This window comes from Alexandromys fortis, unplaced genomic scaffold (assembly GCF_014885135.2).
Source record: "Alexandromys fortis isolate MF-2015 unplaced genomic scaffold, M_Fortis_MF-2015_v1.1 scaffold_94, whole genome shotgun sequence".
Taxonomy (NCBI): Eukaryota; Metazoa; Chordata; class Mammalia; order Rodentia; family Cricetidae; genus Alexandromys; species Alexandromys fortis.
Window position 1 is genome coordinate 4,023,445 of NW_026067979.1, and position 20,845 is coordinate 4,044,289.

The 20,845-nt window shown below is 40.2% G+C and overlaps 1 protein-coding gene across 2 annotated transcripts in view; it reads right to left on the bottom strand.

Annotated features, from left to right (window-relative positions):
- Wdr7 (WD repeat domain 7) overlaps positions 1-20,845 on the bottom strand; it is a 266,283-nt gene that overhangs the window by 88,193 nt on the left and 157,245 nt on the right. For both annotated transcript variants that reach the window (XM_050157965.1, XM_050157966.1), the window contains exon 20: positions 20,376-20,597. In XM_050157965.1, the coding sequence (XP_050013922.1) occupies positions 20,376-20,597 (222 nt within the window). The remainder of the gene's footprint in view (positions 1-20,375; positions 20,598-20,845) is intronic.

A 20,845-nucleotide genomic window follows, 5' to 3' on the forward strand; every position in this document is an offset into this window, starting at 1 on the left:
CGCTGTCCCAGTGAACTGACGACCACAGCTAAAATAGATGGCACCGCAACATTTTACAACACGTAATGGAACAGCGCTGCCTGTTCTGTGCGGGAGAAAATACATCGTAATATCCACTGGGGCCAGGGATAAGGGATTATAGGACCATTTCTCCAGCCTGATAAAATACCCCGTAGCAGGCCATGGCAATTAAGAGGCAAATAAAAGTTAAATATAGAATTTGTATATCTATTGTACATCATAATCAAAGATTTAATCTTGTTAACAAATCACTAATTATTCCTTATCACTAACATTCTTCTGAAGCAATAGGTGAGGGCTAGGGCTTTGCTAAGGCATAGAGATGCAAAATGAGGATCAACGGTCACCTACCATCATTCATTCAGCAGTAAATGCAAACAGGACTAGCTGTGCTTTCTATATAGTTTGTTTTGTCATTGGCCTGGTTCTTTTCAGTTTAAATTTACTTCTTCCAGTAGCTATAAGAGTACTGTAGAGAAACATATGGAACTATGATAAGGCACTTCTTAGAAACAGGAAGGAAACTGGAGAAACATTAAAGTTTCGTTTCATTTATTTATTTATTTATTTATTTATTTATTAATTATGGTGTGTGTGTGTACAGGCACATGTGCCACAGCCTGGAGGTGGAGGTTAGAGAGTAACCCTAGGGTGCTCTGCATGAACTACAGACTCTAACTAGGGTTGAAAGGAAAGCACCTTTATCCACAGAACCATCTCATCTCACCATCCCTTCTCCCTCCAACCATTTTAACTCAAAACCCTTTTCTGCATGTGTGGCTTCCTGTTCCTAATGTGGCAAGTGGACATATGTGGCGGATGTGTGGAGGACAGGGATCAATGTGAGGGGTCTTCTGTAATTGCTCTCTACCTTACTTTTTGAGACAGGGTCTTTCATTACAGCTGAACTCATCAATTAGGATAGACTCTTTGGTCAGTGAGCTCCACCCAGGGATTTGCTGGTCTCAGTCCCTTCGGTGCTGAGAATACAAACACAAATTCCTACTCGGTTTTTACATAGGTTTTGAGGAGTCAAGCCAAGTCCTTCTGCTTGTATGGCAGGTGCTTCGCACACTGAGCCATCTCTCCAGCCCCAAGAAAACATTTTTTTGGTTGGTCTCTCAAATACAGACAATAACATAAACCCTTAATTCAAACCACCTTTATGGAAAATAACATTAGCATTCTAAGGGATCAAGCAGAGAAGGAAACTGTAAGGATGAGCAGGTCCTCAGCTTTATGACTATATTTAGAATTGCAACCGTAAATTATTCCTCCTGGACCAGTTGACACTGTATATCATCTTGCAATGATCCTACAAAGAGAAAAGATGCTTCCCTCCCAGGTGCAGCTCGCCAAAGCTTTGTGAGTTGGCAGGTGGTTCCTATAGCGGCTTGACCAGCCTGTGCTGTTCAGCAACAGTGAGCTGCATCAAAACTGTTCCTGTTCCTACGTCTCCATGGGTGTCTGAACCAGCTCCAAGTTTCTCACACTCAAGGATCACAGTATGGCACTTCAGTCTGTGCTCTCCGGCCACTTTCTTGATCATTCACAATCTGGGCACTCTCCTTGAAGCCATGGCCTCTTTTAAAAGTCTACCCCACTGTGGTAGAGGGTCTATCCCTATTCTTTCTTCCTTTATTATTTATTTTCCCTTGGTCCTAGAAAGACAAAGGGGAAGCTGATACTTTGCACACACATCGTCTGGGTCCACGAGAGTCTATTTGAAGCCCAGGATAAAGAATGGGTTGTTTCTCTTTGAATTGTTGGCCAGCAGAGTCCCTTAGAGCCCCCAAAATTACAGGCTATAGCCACTGCTCTTGGGTACTCTGCAAAACTTGACAGTAAGACCCTATTGATGAAGGCATCACATACTTGGAGAAATCAAGTGGCAACTGACCTAGAAGCTTCATCTCTCCTGGCTGGCTTTTACATAACTAGAAGGTGCTATGCACAGTACTGGAGAGGAAAAGATATCAATCTCACCTACATGTGAACCCTGAGAGCTACAGTAATGACTGGCCTTACAAGACATAGCCATTGGTATAATAGTGGCACAAATGTTACCAGAGTAGACAACCATTTTCACATTGGATCTGATGCCCACTTCATGAACTAGAACTCATTATGGTTTGGCTGACTTTGTACTGCCTATTTACAGGACTGCCCTTATCACAAAGGATCTCCTGGATCATCTGTAAAAAGGTTTAAATGTTTTGTCTTTTCCGTAAAAACTATTAAACTCCAGTGGATTGACTTGGGTGACAATGGGCATGAGAACCTTAATTTTTACTATGTTTTATGAACACCAGTGTCCCTCATGGGCTCTTGTCCTGAAGGCGGCACACCCAGCACACAGCACAAGTTTGAGAGCTCTAGCATGTAAAGGACGTGGGCCCGATGAACAGAGTTAAGTCACTAGAGACTGGCTTTTAAAAATGAAACCTGAAGGGGACTCTAGAGAGTCTCCTCACAGGATCCCTCACCTCGACTTCACCTGCTGTGCTGGACTGAGACGCTCTCAATCAGGAGTTTGTCTAGCAGGTGTTTTGTCAGCACCATGAGAAGAGTATAAAATAAACTATAGTAAAATGAACCATACTTATCTTAGTAATTTATTTGGGGGGTACTTTCCTAGCATGTACAGAGTTCTACATTTGATTTCCAAGACATACACATGCAAAGACACCCTGGATTTTATCATTCACTTCACTAATCTACAATCAATTTCTATGTATTTATAAAATTATTACTACATTGTTTTATGAGACTGTTGATCTCTCCTAAACTATTTACTGGGATTTATAATAGCTTCGATGTATAAACACAGAGTTCCCCGCTTTCCTGTTCTTTTTTGAGGAATGCCACAGCACCTTGTCTATCTGATTCTGAGTGCTTTATCATACAAGTTTAAGAAACCATGGAGCCAAGAAAAGTAACCAAAACAACAGTGACAAAGATCCTATTTGTGCTTTGCTTTGGAAAAGCTAAATCGGCTTTTAAAAAAACGAATAGGACTTACGTTCTCACAATATTATATACTCCTTCCTATTTAATTAGATCTTAACCCTTCTTCTACAATTTCCAATTTTTTAATATGAGTCTTCCAGAAGTCTGTTAGGATCATGCCGAAGTATTTTATATTTTATAGTAGTATACAGACTAACTTTTAAAATTATTTAGCTCCTATGGATTTAATGAGGATTTAATCAGTTAAGATCTCTAAGGTGCCTAAAACCTAACTAATACGTTGTCAGTACTATTAAGTATTTAATGAATAAAGTAAAATAAATCATGTATTCTGTTTATCTGTGTGCTATGTCCATTTTGTAATTTCTGCCTACCTAACTGTGCTACTAAGATTTTGGTGGTATTACACAAGATGTATATTTTAACTGAGAACGGATATTTACCCTCTGGAATTGTTTTATTCACAAATGACCTACATGCTTTCTTTTCAGCTCAGATATCACATGGGATCAATAAAATACCGTGATTTCTTTGGTATTTCTGTCTGCTGTAATCGCTGACACCCTTTATGCTTCCGTTCTATTCCTGGGGATGGGACCCAAAGCCTTGTGATTGCTAGAACAGTGCCCGATGACTGACTAATCCCAACCTGGCATCTTGTTTGATATTTCTTAAATTTGAACAACTATCATTTTTACATGAAAATCCATTTTTTAAAAAACAACTGCTGTAAACAATACATAAATGTATCTAGTAATCCTTCCTACCCCTAACTATTTGATGGTTTAGTAAGTGGAAACTATCTAACAACTGTGGTTTTTTTAACAGTCTTTGAAGAAAAAAAAGTTGTAATTTTCTTTCTGGTATTCTGGGTCTTGTTGGATGTATTCCAAAGTGACACTTCTGTATAATTTTCTATTATGCTAACTAGTGTTGGTCACTTGGGTAATCTTGAATTTCCAAATACACAGCATAAACTTTGAATATTTGTAATTTTATCTTTTATCTTGCTAAATTTGCTGTAACTAAATTATTATCTAAATAATAGTACTTGGATCAGTGAGCTGGTTCAATGGGTAAAGGTACTTGTCTCCAAGCCTGACAACCCAGGTTCAATCCCTGGGACCAGATGATGGAAGACCAGCTCCCCAAAAGTGTCCACTGATCTCCACGCATGTGCCATGCCATGTACATGTGAACACATAAATGTGTGCACACACAAACAAATAAGTATAATACATTGTAAAACAGCTGTGCAGAGTGGTAAAAGTCTTTAACCCTAGCCCACAGGAGGCAAAGAGAAGTGGAGCTCTATGAATTTAAGGCCACCTTGGTCAATATAGCAAGTCCTATGTGTGTCCAACTACATACTAAAACTCTGTCTCAAAATAAATAAATAATGAATGAACAAATGAAAAACAAACAAACAAACAAATAAATAGTTCTCACATAGCATTTGTTAGCCAGTATCTATTGTGGCACAGTTAAGAATAGTATGGCTTTTAGATCTAGCTTAAACTCCCTAATTAGTTTTGTCAATTACTAAGAGTTCTTTTTATTTAATTATTTATTTATTTATTAAAGATTTCTGTCTCCTCCCTGCCACTGCCTCCCATTTCCCTCCCCCTCCCCAAACCAACTCCCCCTCCCTCATCAGCCCAAAGAGCAGTCAGGGTTCCCTGCCCTGTGGGGAGTCCGAGGGCCTCCCACCTCCTTCCAGGTCTAGTGAGGTGAACATCCAAAAGAATCCAAAGAAAAATATATAGTCTGCATTGCAATACCACTCTTGGGAATATACCCAAGAGAGGCCTTATCATACAACAAAAATATATGCTCTACTATGTTCATAGCAGCATTGTTTGTAATAGCCAGAACCTGGAAACAACCTAGATGCCCTTCAATTGAAGAATGGATGAAGAAAGTATGGAATATATACATATTAGAGTACTACTCAGCAGTAAAAAACAAGGACTTCTTGAAGTTTGCAGGCAAATGGATGGAAATAGAAAACACTATCCTGAGTGAGGTAAGCCAGACCCAAAAAGAGGAACATGGGATGTACTCACTCATATTTGGTTTCTAGCCATAAATAAAGGACACTGAGCCTATAATTCGGGTTCTTAGAGAAGCTAAATAAGAAGGAGAACCCAAAGAAAAACATATAGGCATCCTCCTGAATATTAACCTTCATCAGGCGATGAAAGGAGACAGAGACAGAGACCCACATTGGGAGCACCGAACTGAAATCTCAAGGTCCAAATCAGGAGCAGAAGGAGAGAGAACACGAGCAAGGAACTCAGGACCGCGAGGGGTGCACCAACACACTGAGACAATGGGGATGTTCTATCGGGAACTCACCAAGGCCAGCTGGCCTGGGTCATAAAAAGCCTGGGTTAAAACAGGTCTCACTGAACATAGCGGACAATGAGGGCTACTGAGACCTCAAGAACATGGGCAATGGGTTTTTGAGCCTACTGCACGTATTGGCTTTGTGGGAGCCTAGGCAGTTTGGATGCTTGCCTTAAGAGACCTGGATGGAGGAGGGTGGTCCTTGGACTTCCCACAGGGCAGAGAACCCTGATTGCTCTTTGGGCTGACAAGTGAGGGGGACTTGATTGGGGGAGGGGGAGGGAAAGGGGAGGCGGCGGTGGGGAAGAGACAGAAATCTTTAATAAATTAAATAAAAAAAAAGAAGAAAAAAAAGGAAAAATATATAGTCATCCTTCTGGATATTAACCTTCATCAGGCGATGAAAGGAGACAGAGACAGAGTCTCACATTGGAGCACCGGACTGAAATTTCAAGGTCCAAATCAGGAGCAGAAGGAGAGAGAGCACGAGCAAGGAACTCAGGACCGCGAGGGGTGCACCCACACACTGAGACAATGGGGATGCTCTATCGGGAGCTCACCAAGGCCAGATGGACTGGATCTGAATAAGCATGGGATAAAACCGGACTCGCTGAACATAGCGGACAATGAGGACTACTGAGACCTCAAGAACATTGGCAATGGGTTTTGATCCTGCTGCACATACTGGCTTTGTGGGAGCCTAGGCTGTTTGGATGTTCACCTTACTAAGAGTTCTTATGCAGAAAAGATTCAGACTTACATAATGTCATGTTTTACTTATGTTGAAATCAACAGTAGGTTTTTCCCTTTTAGTCACATGTATATTTTTAAAATCAGATATATCATACCATAACAATCAATATTAATAGATTATAAACCTTAAAAAAGACCAGCACAGTCATCTCAAATGTCACAGAAAAGTGAAAGTTTAAATTAAGATAAAAACACTCTACACTCACTCCTTCCATCAGCACTTAGTCACTGCTCAGTTGACAAAACAGACAATGATCCTTTCTTAGCAGAGCTTCACTATTATAAGCAGGCAATTTTCATACTGTAGCAGACAACAGCAAGGACTTTGGAAAACACAAACTAACAGGGATTCGATATGAAACGGACAGTAATAGATTGAAAGATCAAACAACATGGTATGGACAATCTAGGGGTGGACGGAATCTACGCCGAGGCACAAAGGAAGTGAAGGGGTGAAGCCTGCAGGGATGGGTTCAGGGGACAGACAGTTCCAGAAGAAGGAAAGTCCAGTTACTTTTGAGTAGGAGCAATGAAGGTGCAGGAAACAATGCTGGAAGTAGTAGATCTCAATTCTCACAGGACGTTGGATTTTCAAATTAAATTGGACATGGTCAAACTTTCAGCAAGAAGTAAAAGAATAACTATCAAGGATGCTAAGCTAAAACTGCCTACAATGGTGATAAAAGTAGGAAGGCTTGCCAAATATATGAATGAGAAAATAAGGTAGCAATTACACGCAATGAGAATAAAGGTGGTTAAAAAAACTGACGAATTCTGGGTATATTTCTAAGGTTCAGCCTAGAAGACTTCCTGATGTAACTGGTTAGAAAGAAAGATGAGGATTCACTATGAATTGGAGAAAATGAAGAAACAAACAAACAAAAGGAAATACAGCTGTTTCTTCTGGATTGAGACTTTCTCTCCTGGGAGGAGAAGGAAGCCTAAGGAATCTATCTGCAGGGACACTGCACAGGGGTGGAGTCAGGCGGATCTCAAGAATCACTGTCATCCTGGGTGAGGAAGAACTTTTTGTTAAAGAAGTCACTCGTGCTCAGTACCCCTCACTCACACTGCTGTTAGTAACCCCTAAAACCCACTGCTTCACCCACCTATCTAGATATGGTTGGAATTATTTCTTTGTTCTTTCAATGCCTAATCTTCAGTGAACAGATGTGCTTTTATATTCCCCTAAAAAAAATCATGTAACATCATTATGGGGACAGATAAACGCATAAAGTAGAAGGGGTTTGCATGGAGGAAAAATCAGGAATGTTTATTACAATTGATATTTAAGGATGTATAACTTCTAGTTTTCATATGTTAAATGGGGGGTGCTGCTTTTAGAAATATCCTTACGCAGATACACTGCGAATCCTGATCAAATCACGGCTATATTCCAAATCTTGTAACAAGAAGCTGTAATGTATTTTTTAGTTTACAGAAGTCCAATGTTAAATGGCTTTGAATATTTAGATATATTTTGGATATTTAAAAGAAACTAAATTTATACTATGTTGTATGCTGTGATAGTGATAAATGTAAGATCCTGGGGATAAGAAAGGAAAGGTTATGGTTTAATGGTAATGTATTGGTGTGTCAAATTCACAAGGGATCAATTGTCCTAGTTATTTTTTTGTCAATTTGACACAAGTTGTTTGGGAAAAGAAACTTCAGCAGAAAAAAAATGCACACATCACATTGCCTGTAGACAAATCTCTAGGGTATTCTCCTTACGAATGATTGACGTGGGAGGAATGACTCACTAGGAAGAGTGCTACTCCTGGGCAGGGGCCCTGGACTGAGCAAATCATAGGGAGCAGGCCAGAAAGCAACATTCCTCTGTGATCTCTGCCTCAGTTCCTGTCTCTTGTTACTGCTTTCAAGTTCTACCCTGACTTCTATAAAAATGGACTAAAATAATAATGACCTAAAAGCTAAATAAATCCTTTCCCCCCTAAAGGCTTTTAATTTCATACACATACACAAATATATAAATGTATGTATATACACACATATATATGCATGTGAATGTATGTACATATCTCTAGTTATAATATATAGTTAATATAACTCTATATATGTAAATTATGTTGTTTGTTTTTTTTTAACTAGGGATAGAGTTTCTAGCCCAGGCTGACCTTGAGCTCCATATGCAACTAAGTCTGATCTTCAACTTCTTATCCTTTTCCTCCACCTCTGGAACACTGGGATCACAGGCTTGTGACACATACCTACTTTATAAGGTGCTGGGGATTGAACCTGAGAAATTCATGCATGATAATCTGAGATACCTCAGACAACATGATCATATTTGTAAAAAAGCTATTTCCTATCCTTATCTTACAGATATATCTAGAAACAATAACACCTAAAATTTTGAATGAACTTTGTCTCAGGTTGTCTTTCAAAATGCTTTACATACGCTGGTTACTTCATCCTTGCAATAACTCTGAAAAATAGGTGTATTATATTTCCTAGTTAAGGAAACTAACCTGATGTGGGAGTGTCATATCAATCTGTTGATTTCATTGGCTGAGCAATAAAGAAACTGCTGGCCCTGATAGGTTAAAAGATAGGTGGGCGGAATAAACAGAATAGGATGCTGGGCGGAAGAGGAAGTGAGGTCAGACTCTACTCTGCTCCCAAAGAGACGCCATGCTCAGCTCTCCCGGGTAGACGCGATAGCTCTGCTCTCTGAGGCACACGCGATGAAGATGGACATAGGCTAGAATCTTCCTGGTAAGTGCACCTTGGGGTGCTTACAAACATTACTAGAAATGGGCTAGTCCAGGTGCAAGAATTAGCCTGTAAGGGCTAGAGTTCATGGGCCAAGCAGTTAAATGAATACAGTTTGTGTGTTGTTATTTCGGGCATGAGCTAGCCAAGCGGCTGGGGTGTTGGGGACGCAGCCCCACCGCTCTTTATTTCAACACTAACCCAGAAATAACTTAAGGTCATGCAGCTACTAAGTGATTAGGAAAAGGTTCAAACCAAAGCTATTTAGTTTCAGAATAATTAATGTATAATAAAAATGGCTGAATTATCTAACTAATTAGCTCAAGTGGTAGTATAAGTGTCATTTATCCATCCTGATTAGTTTCCATTATCTCTTCTCTTTGAAAATCTAACAAAAACGTATAATCTTTACAGTAAGGTAATTTAATGATCAGAACAAGTACCATAAAACACTCAATTTAAAATAACTATAAAAGATTCCATATTTTATTGAATTTTTCTAATCTGGCTATATACCAAAATTATCTATGATGATTTTAAAACTAACACAGGCAGCCAGATGTGGGTTACTTTTCAATAATCCCCAAACTCAGAAGTTAACAGGACAGACTGTGAATATGAGACTAGCTTGAAAAACAGGATAAAAACCTATATATTAAAAGAAAACACCCAGATACCCAAATCTCACTCTTCACTCTATGAGCAAGAGAAACTCCAGAAGGCCCCAAGAACTCCACTGTTAAAAGACCCTAGTTGTGACTTGAGCGCAGTGCCAGAGGGGAGAAGACCCATTGCTTACATTCAGACTAATGGCAATTAGAGCGACAACCAAAATTAGAGAAGGGAGGGAGGTGTTCAAAAGGTAAGGGATGAGAAGAGCTGGTAAGGGACATGGGATGCAGAGAGGAAAAGAATGTACTGCAGCATGCATTAAAACCCAGAGTTAAGGCGGGGGCGGGGATGAATATGTGATCTCTATGGCCAGAACAGTAGCCCAATAACACAAGCTAATGACTGAATAGTGAGAATATCCATCTTATGCTACTGTCTATCTTTGGGGATACATCTGTGTCTTTTTGTGACTATTGCTAATCTTTGTGTAACTTGCAAGAATCACTATTGACTTTGGCCTACTCTTGCTGATACAGTATTTGAGATGGATGATTGCAGTGAGAGAATGCTTGTGCAGTCTCCAGCACCACAAATGTGTGTGCGCGGACATGTGCACACATGCACGTGTGCGTGAACACGCACACAAACACAAACACGGGTCAGGGATTTATTTGAGATCTGGCTTAGAATTCTTCTAATTTAAATATGTAATAACATTTAGGAAAGAGATTCATTATAAAATCAATCTTAATCCATATTAATACATTCATTTAATATACTCTTCAGGATTAGAAAGAACGGGGGTTTCTGGAGGATTATTTTCACAAAGGAGACTATAACAAAACAAATCAAGCATATGCAGCACCATGGCAATATAAAACTCTGGACACAGATTCACAAACTAAAACCATTCCTTTGCTAGCTAGCATCTAAGTTTTCACTTGGTAGTACTCTAGTTCATCAAGAGGGATGTAGTTCTATATGGTTTTTTAAAGTTATGGTAACTGAAAAACAATTATTTTAACCTCTCCACCCAGGTAGGTCCTGCACATCCTTCTCGAGGGCCTATCTAGGTGAGTACGCATGGACCCTCCCCTCTGGAAACCCCCCTAACTCAACAGATCTAGCTCATGACCCACATCCAGTGCTGCAGCCTATAGCGCCCATCCCTGCATAGGAGTTTGAAGTGAGATTGTGTCTCCTAGGAATGTTAGAAGCTACACCCATTAAGTCTCTCCCACATGACTACCTAAACACATACTGAACAAGGTCAAAAACAACAGGCATGCTAATGTGGACTGAAGAAAGCCCGGATGGACTCAACAAGACTCAAAAAACTATAGGCGACTAAGGAATGCTGAGAGGAAGAGCCCACCAATTGATTATCTAAAACCAAATGGTCAGCCCTGAAAACATGCATACAAGAAACATTATATAGATTAAACAAATTATACTTAGGGATATATACTTGTGTGTGTATGTATATATGTATATATATGCATATAGCAACAATTAGTGACCAAATGTAGAGAAAAAAAATGACTTTTCCTAATCTAAGTTTTCAAAGCAAGGATAAAAGTCATTTTTAAGGTACATAGATGTGTGTAGGTTTTATATATTTCTGTATCCTATCAGTGCCAGCACCTCCCTAAGTGAGATTTAGGCAGCCTGGTATTCACTGAACGCCCTCAATTTTTGCACCAGGACATCTAAGTTTTGCTTATTTGTAACTGAGAAAAGCTGTGTGAAATGGAAAAAAGGCACCAAATTAGAACACAGGTGTTCTAGTCTGTTTGACATTTTAGTGTTGAAAGATTAACCCCCTATGGGAGGGAAGAAGGAGTAATTCCTCTCTCAGGTATTATACATTATCATACAAACAGCCCAGTGCCAGGTATGAGTCCGTGGTATCCTACAGACCCCTCCCCCAAATAGGCTATTACTATTTTTCCTACATTATCTTCCATAATCTAATGGTAAGACTCTATAACTGACAACACAAACTCAAATCATAAAACAGAGAATCAAGTGGGCATTCCCCTGAAAACTCTATGCATGCTACTGGGAAGAAAAGAAGCCAAAAGCGTTATCCAGCAGAGAGCTCTGCGAGCTATAATAACAACTGGCCTGGCAAGATGTGCCTATTGGTGCAATTGTAGCACAGATGTTATGGGTGTAACTAACTGCTTTCTGGTGAGATTTTAGTCCTACTCCACAAGACAGAATTCATACCTGGTACTATTAAGTAGGCCAAGAAACAATGACTGGGTAGGTCATAAGCCCTAGGGAAGAACCTGTTTCTATATTTTTGTTGTTATTTAATAGATGTAATATTAAAATGTTCCATAAAAGCTTGTCTTATACCCATATATTAGTGTGGAAATCAACATTCATAAGAAAAGCTTTTTTCTACAGTAGATGATGGATACAGAGACACGCAATTGGTCAACATGCAGAGACTAAGAGACTGCAGTGCCCAGCATTACATGGGAGATCTACATGGCATCCCTCCTTGGAAGATTCAGGATTCATAGGGGAAGAAGCATCAGAGAGATGATGAGTATGAGGGAGTAGAGGGATGCTGTGAGCAGTGTTTCTAGACATGACAGGGCCGTTGCACAAATGAATTTAGGGACGCTTCACATACAAGATGTATACAAAATCAAGCCAGTCTAACCTTAGCCTGGATGGGGGAGGGGTTCCCGAAGCTCCACCACTCCTAGCTGAGCAGTTATTGGCAACTGATGGCTGTTGGGGAGGTGCCCTTGAGAGCCTGCCTGTGTTTCAGGAGATGGTCCTACATCTATGCACTTGAAAGGATAACAGATTAAAGCAGCACATGCGCAGTGTGGAGCGAGACGCCCCGGCAAACAGGAAGCACTCAGAACCCATCAGTAGGTAATGTGCTTCATACCATGTCAGTTGAGAATGAAAAATGCCTACCTTAAAGTACACCAAGAAATATTTATAGTGTTGGAATTAAAAGGTTCATTGCTCTAATCATTACTGTTATTATAAAAAGGGAAACTAGAGTACATGCAAGACCGTAATATAACGCAGTAGAATCTGGGAAAGCCATCCACCCCTGCTTCCAGGACTGAGGACACTCCTGCAAAGTGCTGAGGCTATTAGCAGTTCCCATGTCTTAGTCCTTCTGCAGGGTCTGCACCGAGGAGAGCAGCCTTATGTCACATCCTCTTCTCAGAGCACCTATGGTTTGGTGACTAAGTGCCATAAGTTACTAAAGTTGAGCCCTGTGCCATAGTAGGAGGAAGTCTAAAGGGTCACCCAGTCCCAGGGTTCCCTAAGATCAGCAAAGGCTGTCTTTGCAACTGAAGCTCAGCTCGATGTCTCCCCTAGTCTATTCTCCTTCTTTCCCTCCCTTCAAGCTATTGATCTTGGGAATAGTCCTGGTCACAAATCAACTTCTGAGTCTGCCGCCTAGGGAAATGACTTATGACACCTGCCCAAAGTCAAGAATCCAATGAGAGATCAAAACGATTTACTACAGATGTGCCAGCATAATTCTACAATTACAAAATGAACAGAGGAGACCAAAAACAAATGGAGCAAAAACTCTACAAGGTAATACCATAAATACTATTCTAAAATAGCCTAAAGCCCCAGTTGTGAATGAGAAGAGGAGGAAGAGGAGGAGGAGGAGGAGAGAAGAAGAAAGAGAATGAGGAGAAGAAGATGGAGGAGAAGGAGGAAGAAGGTTCTCCACTGAATTCATTTTATATAAAACAAGAGGGAATTCACCATCACAAGGAGAGGAGAGTAGGAGAAGATGGAGGTGAACTTTCAAGAATGATTGATGCCTGGAAGCAGACTCATTGGGTCAAAGATGACATTAAAGTGAAACCAGGTCCCCTCACTTATTCTAAAGAGTATACTGCAACCAAGAAGGAACTAAATTGCTCAGGGGTATAAGGTAACAGTGTAACCTAATCTAGGCCTCTTATTAATTTTAGAGTTGTTCTAGCTTTTTTCAATGTTATTTCAATAAATATATGAGGTATAAAGTCAAGATATGAGTTCTCATGCATACTGCTGTCACTGCCATTAAATACTCCAATTGTCTCAAAAACTAAGACAAAATAAAATGTTTCTTCTCTAAGTTGCATTGGCTATGGTGTTTTATTATAGCAAAAGAAAATAACTATAACAATTAGTAATTAAAGTTAATCAAACATTGCATGGCTTTATCTTAAAATAACACTTATTACTCATTCAATGAGACACCAAATAGAATAGATATTTAATGGTAGCAATGCATTCTAAATGCCAATATAACAAAAAAGCAACAGATAATAGGAAGATAGCATTAAGTAGATTAATATTATGCATGACTGATTGAAAGAAGCTAAACAAGATACAGGACATTTAGACATCTGTTTCCAAACAGCAGAACAAGACTTAAAATGACAAATTTAATCAAGATCTCCAATTTGAAAAATAAAGGTCTCAAAAATCATTTGTTAGTGTAGGCTAGTCCATCCCCCAATGAACACAAGATCTTTGAACAAAATACAGGGTCATGTTGTAGAAGATAAAAGCAAGTCTATGATTATTTTTATAATATTACATATTTGGGCTGGGAAGATAGCTCAGTTTGTAAATTGCTTGCTTTGCAAGCCTGAGGACCTGTTAAGGCTCCAGAATATGAATTCAACAGAGCCAGACATGGAGATATGTGCTTATAATCCCAATTCTGGGGAGGTACAGATGAATAGCTATCCGTGGCTAACTGGCACCAGCCCAAACTACCTGTTGAGTTCCAGGCCAGTGAAAGCCTTATCTCAAAAAAATTATTTAAATGTGGATATTCCCTGAGAAATGATACTCAACAATGTCTTCTAGATTTTATATGTATGCACAGACATATGTACACTGATCCACATACATGTACACCCACATGAAATGCAAGCACACACACAAATACTGTTAAGTTAAAATTATATAAGGTGAGTCTAATTTTAAAAAATTAGGAAAAGCATTTTAGAGTCAGTTCTAAGTTGCATGATTTAATCTGACATAGAGCTTCTTGCTAGAAAACTCTGAAAATCTATCATTTTCTGTTAATGTAATATTTATAATTACAAATGGCCAAAGAAACAGAATCTTTGTCTCTTTTATTATCCAAAGTTCTCAGAGTAACCCTGGTCCTAAAACACTTAGATTGTTAAAACATCTAGGTAACTTTTATTTGCTATCCTAGGATCAGAGAAGGATGGACACTGCAAACGTCCATACAACAGCATACTCCAGTCCATGGCTTTCTTCAAGCCGTAAAGGTACTTTGAGACCCACATATATATGGGTCTAGAACCTCTGCTCTAGAGAACCCTGACTAACACAGATGGTAGTACTAGAGCAAACAGTAATATGAAGATTTTTATTTTTGTATCTGGAACAAACTTTCTAATATGCTATCAGCTACAGTTACTAAAGCTCTTCTAGAAGCATGAAGAGCACTAAAACTTCATGGTGTGAACTGTTTAAAGAACTTATCATGATAAATATATCTGATTATCCTGATTTACCTATTGTGAAGAGCAAGAAATTTAGTGACTTTATACATAACACTTTTTGACAATTTGTGGGAAAATAATGATGCCAACTGGTTGCTTCTAGCATCTCTCAAAAGAATGAGCTCAGCAAGTAAGGGAAACACTCTTCCACCACTTCTAGTGGAAGTGCAAACTTGTACAGTCACTTTGGAAATAAGTATGGTGGTGTCTCAGAAAATTGGAAATCAATTTACCTCAATACCCAGCATTACCACTTTTGGCCATATGCCCAAAGGATGCTCAATCATACCACAAGGACACTTGCTCAAATATTTTCATAGCAGCAATATTCGTAATAGCCAGAACCTGGAAACAACCTAGATGTATCTCAACTGAAGACTAGATAGAGAAAATATGGTATATTTACATAATAAGTATTACTCCACTGTAAAAAAAATGACATCATGAAATTTGCAGGCAAATGGATGAACTAGGAAAAAAACATCCTGAGTGAGGTAACCCAGACCCAGACAGAGAAACACAGTCTGTACTCTAAGTGGATACTAGATGCAAAGTACAGGATAACCATGCGACAATCCACAGCCCCAGAGAAGCAGGTACTAAGGATGACCCTAAGAGAGATGCATAGCTCACCCTGGAGAGGGAAAATAGATGAGACCTCCTGGGAAAATTAGGGGCGCTAGAAGGGAGGGGATAGAAGTTGAAAACATGAGGAAACTGGATGGTCCAGTTGGTGAAAGGATGGAGTAGGAGAGAAATGAAAGAGATATATTGATTGAGGGAGCCATTGTGGACTTAGGAAGAAACCTGGCATTAGGGAAATTCCCCAGGAATCCACATGGATGACCCCAGCTAAGACTCCTAGCAATAGTGGAGAGGGTGTCTGAACTGGCCTTCTCCTGTACTCAGATTGGTGGCTACTCTAATTGTCACAATAGAACCTTCATCCAGTAATGGATGGAAGCAGATGCAGAGGTTCACAGCTAAGCAGTGGACCAAGCTCCTAGAGTCCAGTCAAAGAGAGGGAGGAGGGATTATATGAGCAAGGGGGGGGTCAAGATCATGATGGGGAAACCCACAGAAACAGCTGTGGTCCATGTGAGAGCTAATGGATTCTAGACTGACAGCTGGGGAGCCTGAATAGGACTCAACTAGGCAACTAGGCCCTCTACATGTGGGTAACAGTTACGTGGCTTGGCCTGTTTGTGGGGTCCCCGGTAGTGGTATGAGGACCTTTTTCTGGTGCATGAGCTGGCTTTTCGGAGCCCAGTCCCTATGGTGGGATGGCTTGATCAGCCTTGATGCAGGGGGGCGGGGGAAAGGAGCTTGGTCCTACCAGAACTTGATGTGCCAGGTTTCATTAACTCCCCATGGGAGGGCTTGCTCTTTCTGAGGGGTGGCTGGAGGGTGGGGGGAGAAGGTCAGGGAAGCTGGAGGAGGGGAGGGAAAGGGAACTATGGCTAGTATGTAAAATGAAAACAAAATGAGCTGCACAGTAAAATCAACCACGGCTAGCACCACAGGATATATAGACAAAGGAAAAGAATGAACTCGGTGACAAATGACAGGCTCCAGACATGCAGTCTAAAGGTTTCTAAGAATCTTGAGAGTCACAGAGCTCAGCTGACTAGGAGAAGACTAGGGGCCGGGTTTCTGGTGATTCTGCCTACTGTGCAGGCAATACTCAGAGTAGAGACCTGCAGAAGTACAACTCCATTCTGGAAAAGCTACATTAAAGGCAAGAGTGAAAGGCCATTGTTGGAATAGCCAGTTCACAGCATGCAAGCCATTCTGATAAATTTCTTTTTAATATACATTTTAACATATATTATATTAATTAATCAATTCTTTCCTTCTTTCAGTTCTGTTCCTCTAAAGAACCCTGCCTAATAGAAGCATCTTTTAAAATTCCTTCTTAAATCATCAAAGCTTCTTTGGGGAAAAAAAATGTCCATTTCTATTCTTCCACAACTTTAAGACCTCCCTTTCTCCATACTGTTCCTCTTTCCTAGTTAGAGTCCTACAGCTCACAACTGGTTTATTACATTTAAAGTGAGATGTGTGGAAGCAGATGCATGAATCCAAGAATTGTGTACTGACAAATCACAGGTGGAAAGGCAACATTGCATAGCAGTAGAAATCTTGAAATTCTGAATAATGAGCTATAAATTAATCCATGGAGCAACTAACTAACGGGTTAGATGAAATCAATCGGCAATCTACTAGTTCATGATGTGTCTGCACTGAGGTAGACATTCAGGCTGTGGGAAATGGTCAATACAAAGGGTTAGGAATGAGGAATTACAAAACATGTTGGACATAATTAGTCTCTTCTAAGCATGTAACCATGACAGCATGTTAAGAAATCCTAAGGGAGGTTTTAAAAGATGGATATAAAAGATGTTCTGGTTTGGTGTTTTGAGATAGGTTTTCTGTACAGAGACCAGGCTGTGTACAGAATGTTCTGGTTTGGTGTTTTGAGATAGGTTTTCTGTACAGAGACCAGACTGTGTACAGAATGATTCCATAGTACAGTTAAGCCTTCAACTCAAGAACCTATTGCCTCAGCCAGTCCAGAGCAAATACTTTTAAGACATAAACAGTTAAAAATAATCGTAATCACTTATAAACACTAAGTTTACCAATGATCTCCTATTCAAAAGCTGGGAGGCCCCAACAGGAGAAAACAGGTCTGCATAAGGGTTTAGGAATGGAAAGCAGGGCCCTCTAAGAACAATGCACTCAATACAGAACGAAAGCCAAGCAGGCTAGAACCGAGGGTGGAAGTATGCCATGCTTTGCAGAGAGGTAACGCAGTAGGTCCAGGTGGAGAATAGAAAAGACACAAGGTTCCAGATTACAAGCTTGATTTCAGGTTTACTTCTCACTACTTTCTGGCTGAGCCACCATGAAGAAGTCTTAGTTCTATTTAGAAGATCAAAGGAGGGTCTTAGGAAAAAAGAAACTTTTCTTTTTCTTAAGTGAGACGACTATTACATGGTGCACGCTCATCATACAGCCCTCTTCTTCTGGGACCACACGATGGCCAAAGCATGGGCTCCAGAAACAATGAGCAATGCTGAAATAAGAAATACTATTTGCTGAAGCTAACAAAGCCTGCCTGCATGTCCCTACCTTTGAGAGATGGAGGAGACAGAGGTGTCGAGTTACAGGATGAATTATGAGGACTAAGTTTATGACTATAAAAAACTTAAAAAGTACCAATGAGTTGCTTTATTGGGGATGGTATGGTTTCTCTCTAATCTCAGTGTCAATAGGAGTCGAGAAGTTATCAGCAGTCAGTATCTGTTTGTTGAATTAGAAATCTTGAAGAAAGGTGCAGAGTTGCAGCTAAGTCTATAGACCAGGTTCCCAATGACAGCAATGAATGTGGCATTTCAGTGGTACAGCAAAAGTAGGAAGCAAAGTTCCAGTGAAGCTCTCCACTGTGGTGATTATTAAAGTACCATCTATCTTTTTCCTCTGCATAAAGGTCAAACTCCCATAGTGTTTAATCTTGTGGAGGCTGGGGAGATGGCTCAGTGGTTAAGAGCACTGCTGTTCTACCAGAGGAAGTGAGTTCAGTTCCCAGCATCCACATCCGGGCCTCACAACTGCTCCAGGGGACACAATACCCTTTCTTGCTTCAACGGGAACTTCTTACACACATATATACATGAATTAAAAATAAATGAACAGGGCTGGAGAGATGGCTCAGTGGTTAAGAGTGTTTGCTGCTCCATCAGAGAAACTGAGTTTGGTTCCCAGCACCCATACCAGGTAGTTCACCCACCACCTCTAATTCCAGCTCCAGGGGTATCTGATGCCTTTTGCCTCCACAGGCACTGCCACCCTACACACAGGTGCACATGCTTTACCCGTCACACATACACGTATTAAAAATAATTGACGTTTAAAAATAAAACATATAATATGATCAGTAGGATTATATGTTTGCCTTAATTTAGAAGGGGTTGATGACAAACTTTTTAGCCCCAGCAGATTTTTATAAGTTCCAGGCTAGCCAGGGTTACATAGTAAGACCTTATTTCAATAAATACGATAAGTAAAAAGACGTCCCAACTCATTAAAACTGCTTTTTTGACAAGGTAAGAGTACTCTGGTCTTATCTGAAGGACTTCCAACATCAAATACCGAAGTACAAAACACCTGAGATCATTCATTTTGCCCCAGCACTCAGAGGTGCAGGCAGCTGTGCAATGCAAGACCCATGAGAGCTAACTCCAATACTGACATAGTTTTAAAATATTACTGGATTTTTTTTAAATTACAGAGGTCATTCATGTTTTTTTTCCATTCTGTATTCTACCCCATCTCCAACTTTTCAATCCTATCCTATGCAAGTGCCAATTTTTTTCAGAAATTATTGAGACTAGCTTTTGTGAGCCGGGAAGCTTGGTAACAGCTGTGTCTGAGAACGCTGATCTACTGCTTAGAAGTGCATTGGCATCTAGAGGCTAGGGTGGTGCAGACCCAGAGGCTGGTTATCTTATTTTGAGCTAGCTTCACCTCCCTAAATAGCCACTCCTAGCCCACCTCGACGTCAGACTAAAAACACTGTGACTAAGGAAGGTTCTCAACCTTCCTAATGTTGTGACCCTATAATACAGTTCTTCAAGTTGCAGTGACCCCCAAACCAGAAAATTATTTCTGTGGCTATTTCTTAACTGTATTTTTGTTGCTGCTATTACTGGTAAATATTTTTGATGGTAGAGGTTTTGTTAGAGGGATAGAGATCCACACATGGAAAACCACTGAACTAAGAGATTAAAAACCTTGTGGAGTCTATTAACTGACCAGATCACTAGCTTCCATCAACCCCGAGCTAAGATTTCATCAGACAGCCTCTGAGGACTGTACAATTTAACTGCTGATTTTGCCAACAATTGCCTCAACTTAGTACTTTTTTCATCTGTTACTGAAAAACTTCATGAAACCACTTCCATAGAAGAACATGGGACCTGTGTTAACCTAGCTCCGTGTTCTGTAGGCCATGATCACTCAAATCTGGCTACAGAAAAACTACTCCCTTTGAGTGAGTGCTGTAGTATATGCGTGTGCATGTGTGTGTATGTGTGTGCGCGAGTGTGGGCATGTGTGCTTGCACACATTTTCATAAATTTTGGAGAAGACTCCTGATCAAAACCTCAAGAACACAAATCTCCTGTTCTCTTAGAGAAGCACTGACAACATGAAGTTGTAACTTTACACTCAAATCATGCAGTGACGACTGAAGAGCAATGGACCCAGAGGGGTGGCGTCTCCTCACTTAGTGTTACAGAGTAGCTGAAAACGCAAGACACATTCAATATCCTGACGTTCTGTGGGCAAAGAGTCTTACAAATCAAGGTGATCGGCATCAGAAATCTGAAAACTCACAAGTATGTCTGGCCAGTGAGTAGTTGGAGCCCCCGCTAGTCAAACCAAACCCTTCAGGAATCTGACTGGAACTCCGAGGTCTGGTCAGCAGTTTCGGTGGCTCAATTTCAGCTCCGAACTCCGCTCCGATCACTCCCAGGAGGACGATAGCAGTGGCCTGCTTCCTTCTTTCTTCATAAGATGTGGAAATTTTTTTCATTTGTGGGACACTTGATAAGCAACCTGAAAAACCAAAATATAAGAATGCAAGTTAAAAGGATATTGAAACAAAAAGTATGTGTGGTCAGAAGAACAGTCAAGATTATGCACTTCAGAAAGAATAGTTATTTTCAGAAAATGGCACTGGGGCACAAGGTGGGGCAATAAAAAAATATGTCACCAATCCAAGAGATGGAAACACCTTGCTAATAGCCCTAACTCTTTAGAGGTTTATTCCTTAAAATATACCCAGACATTTTTTGTTATTTCCC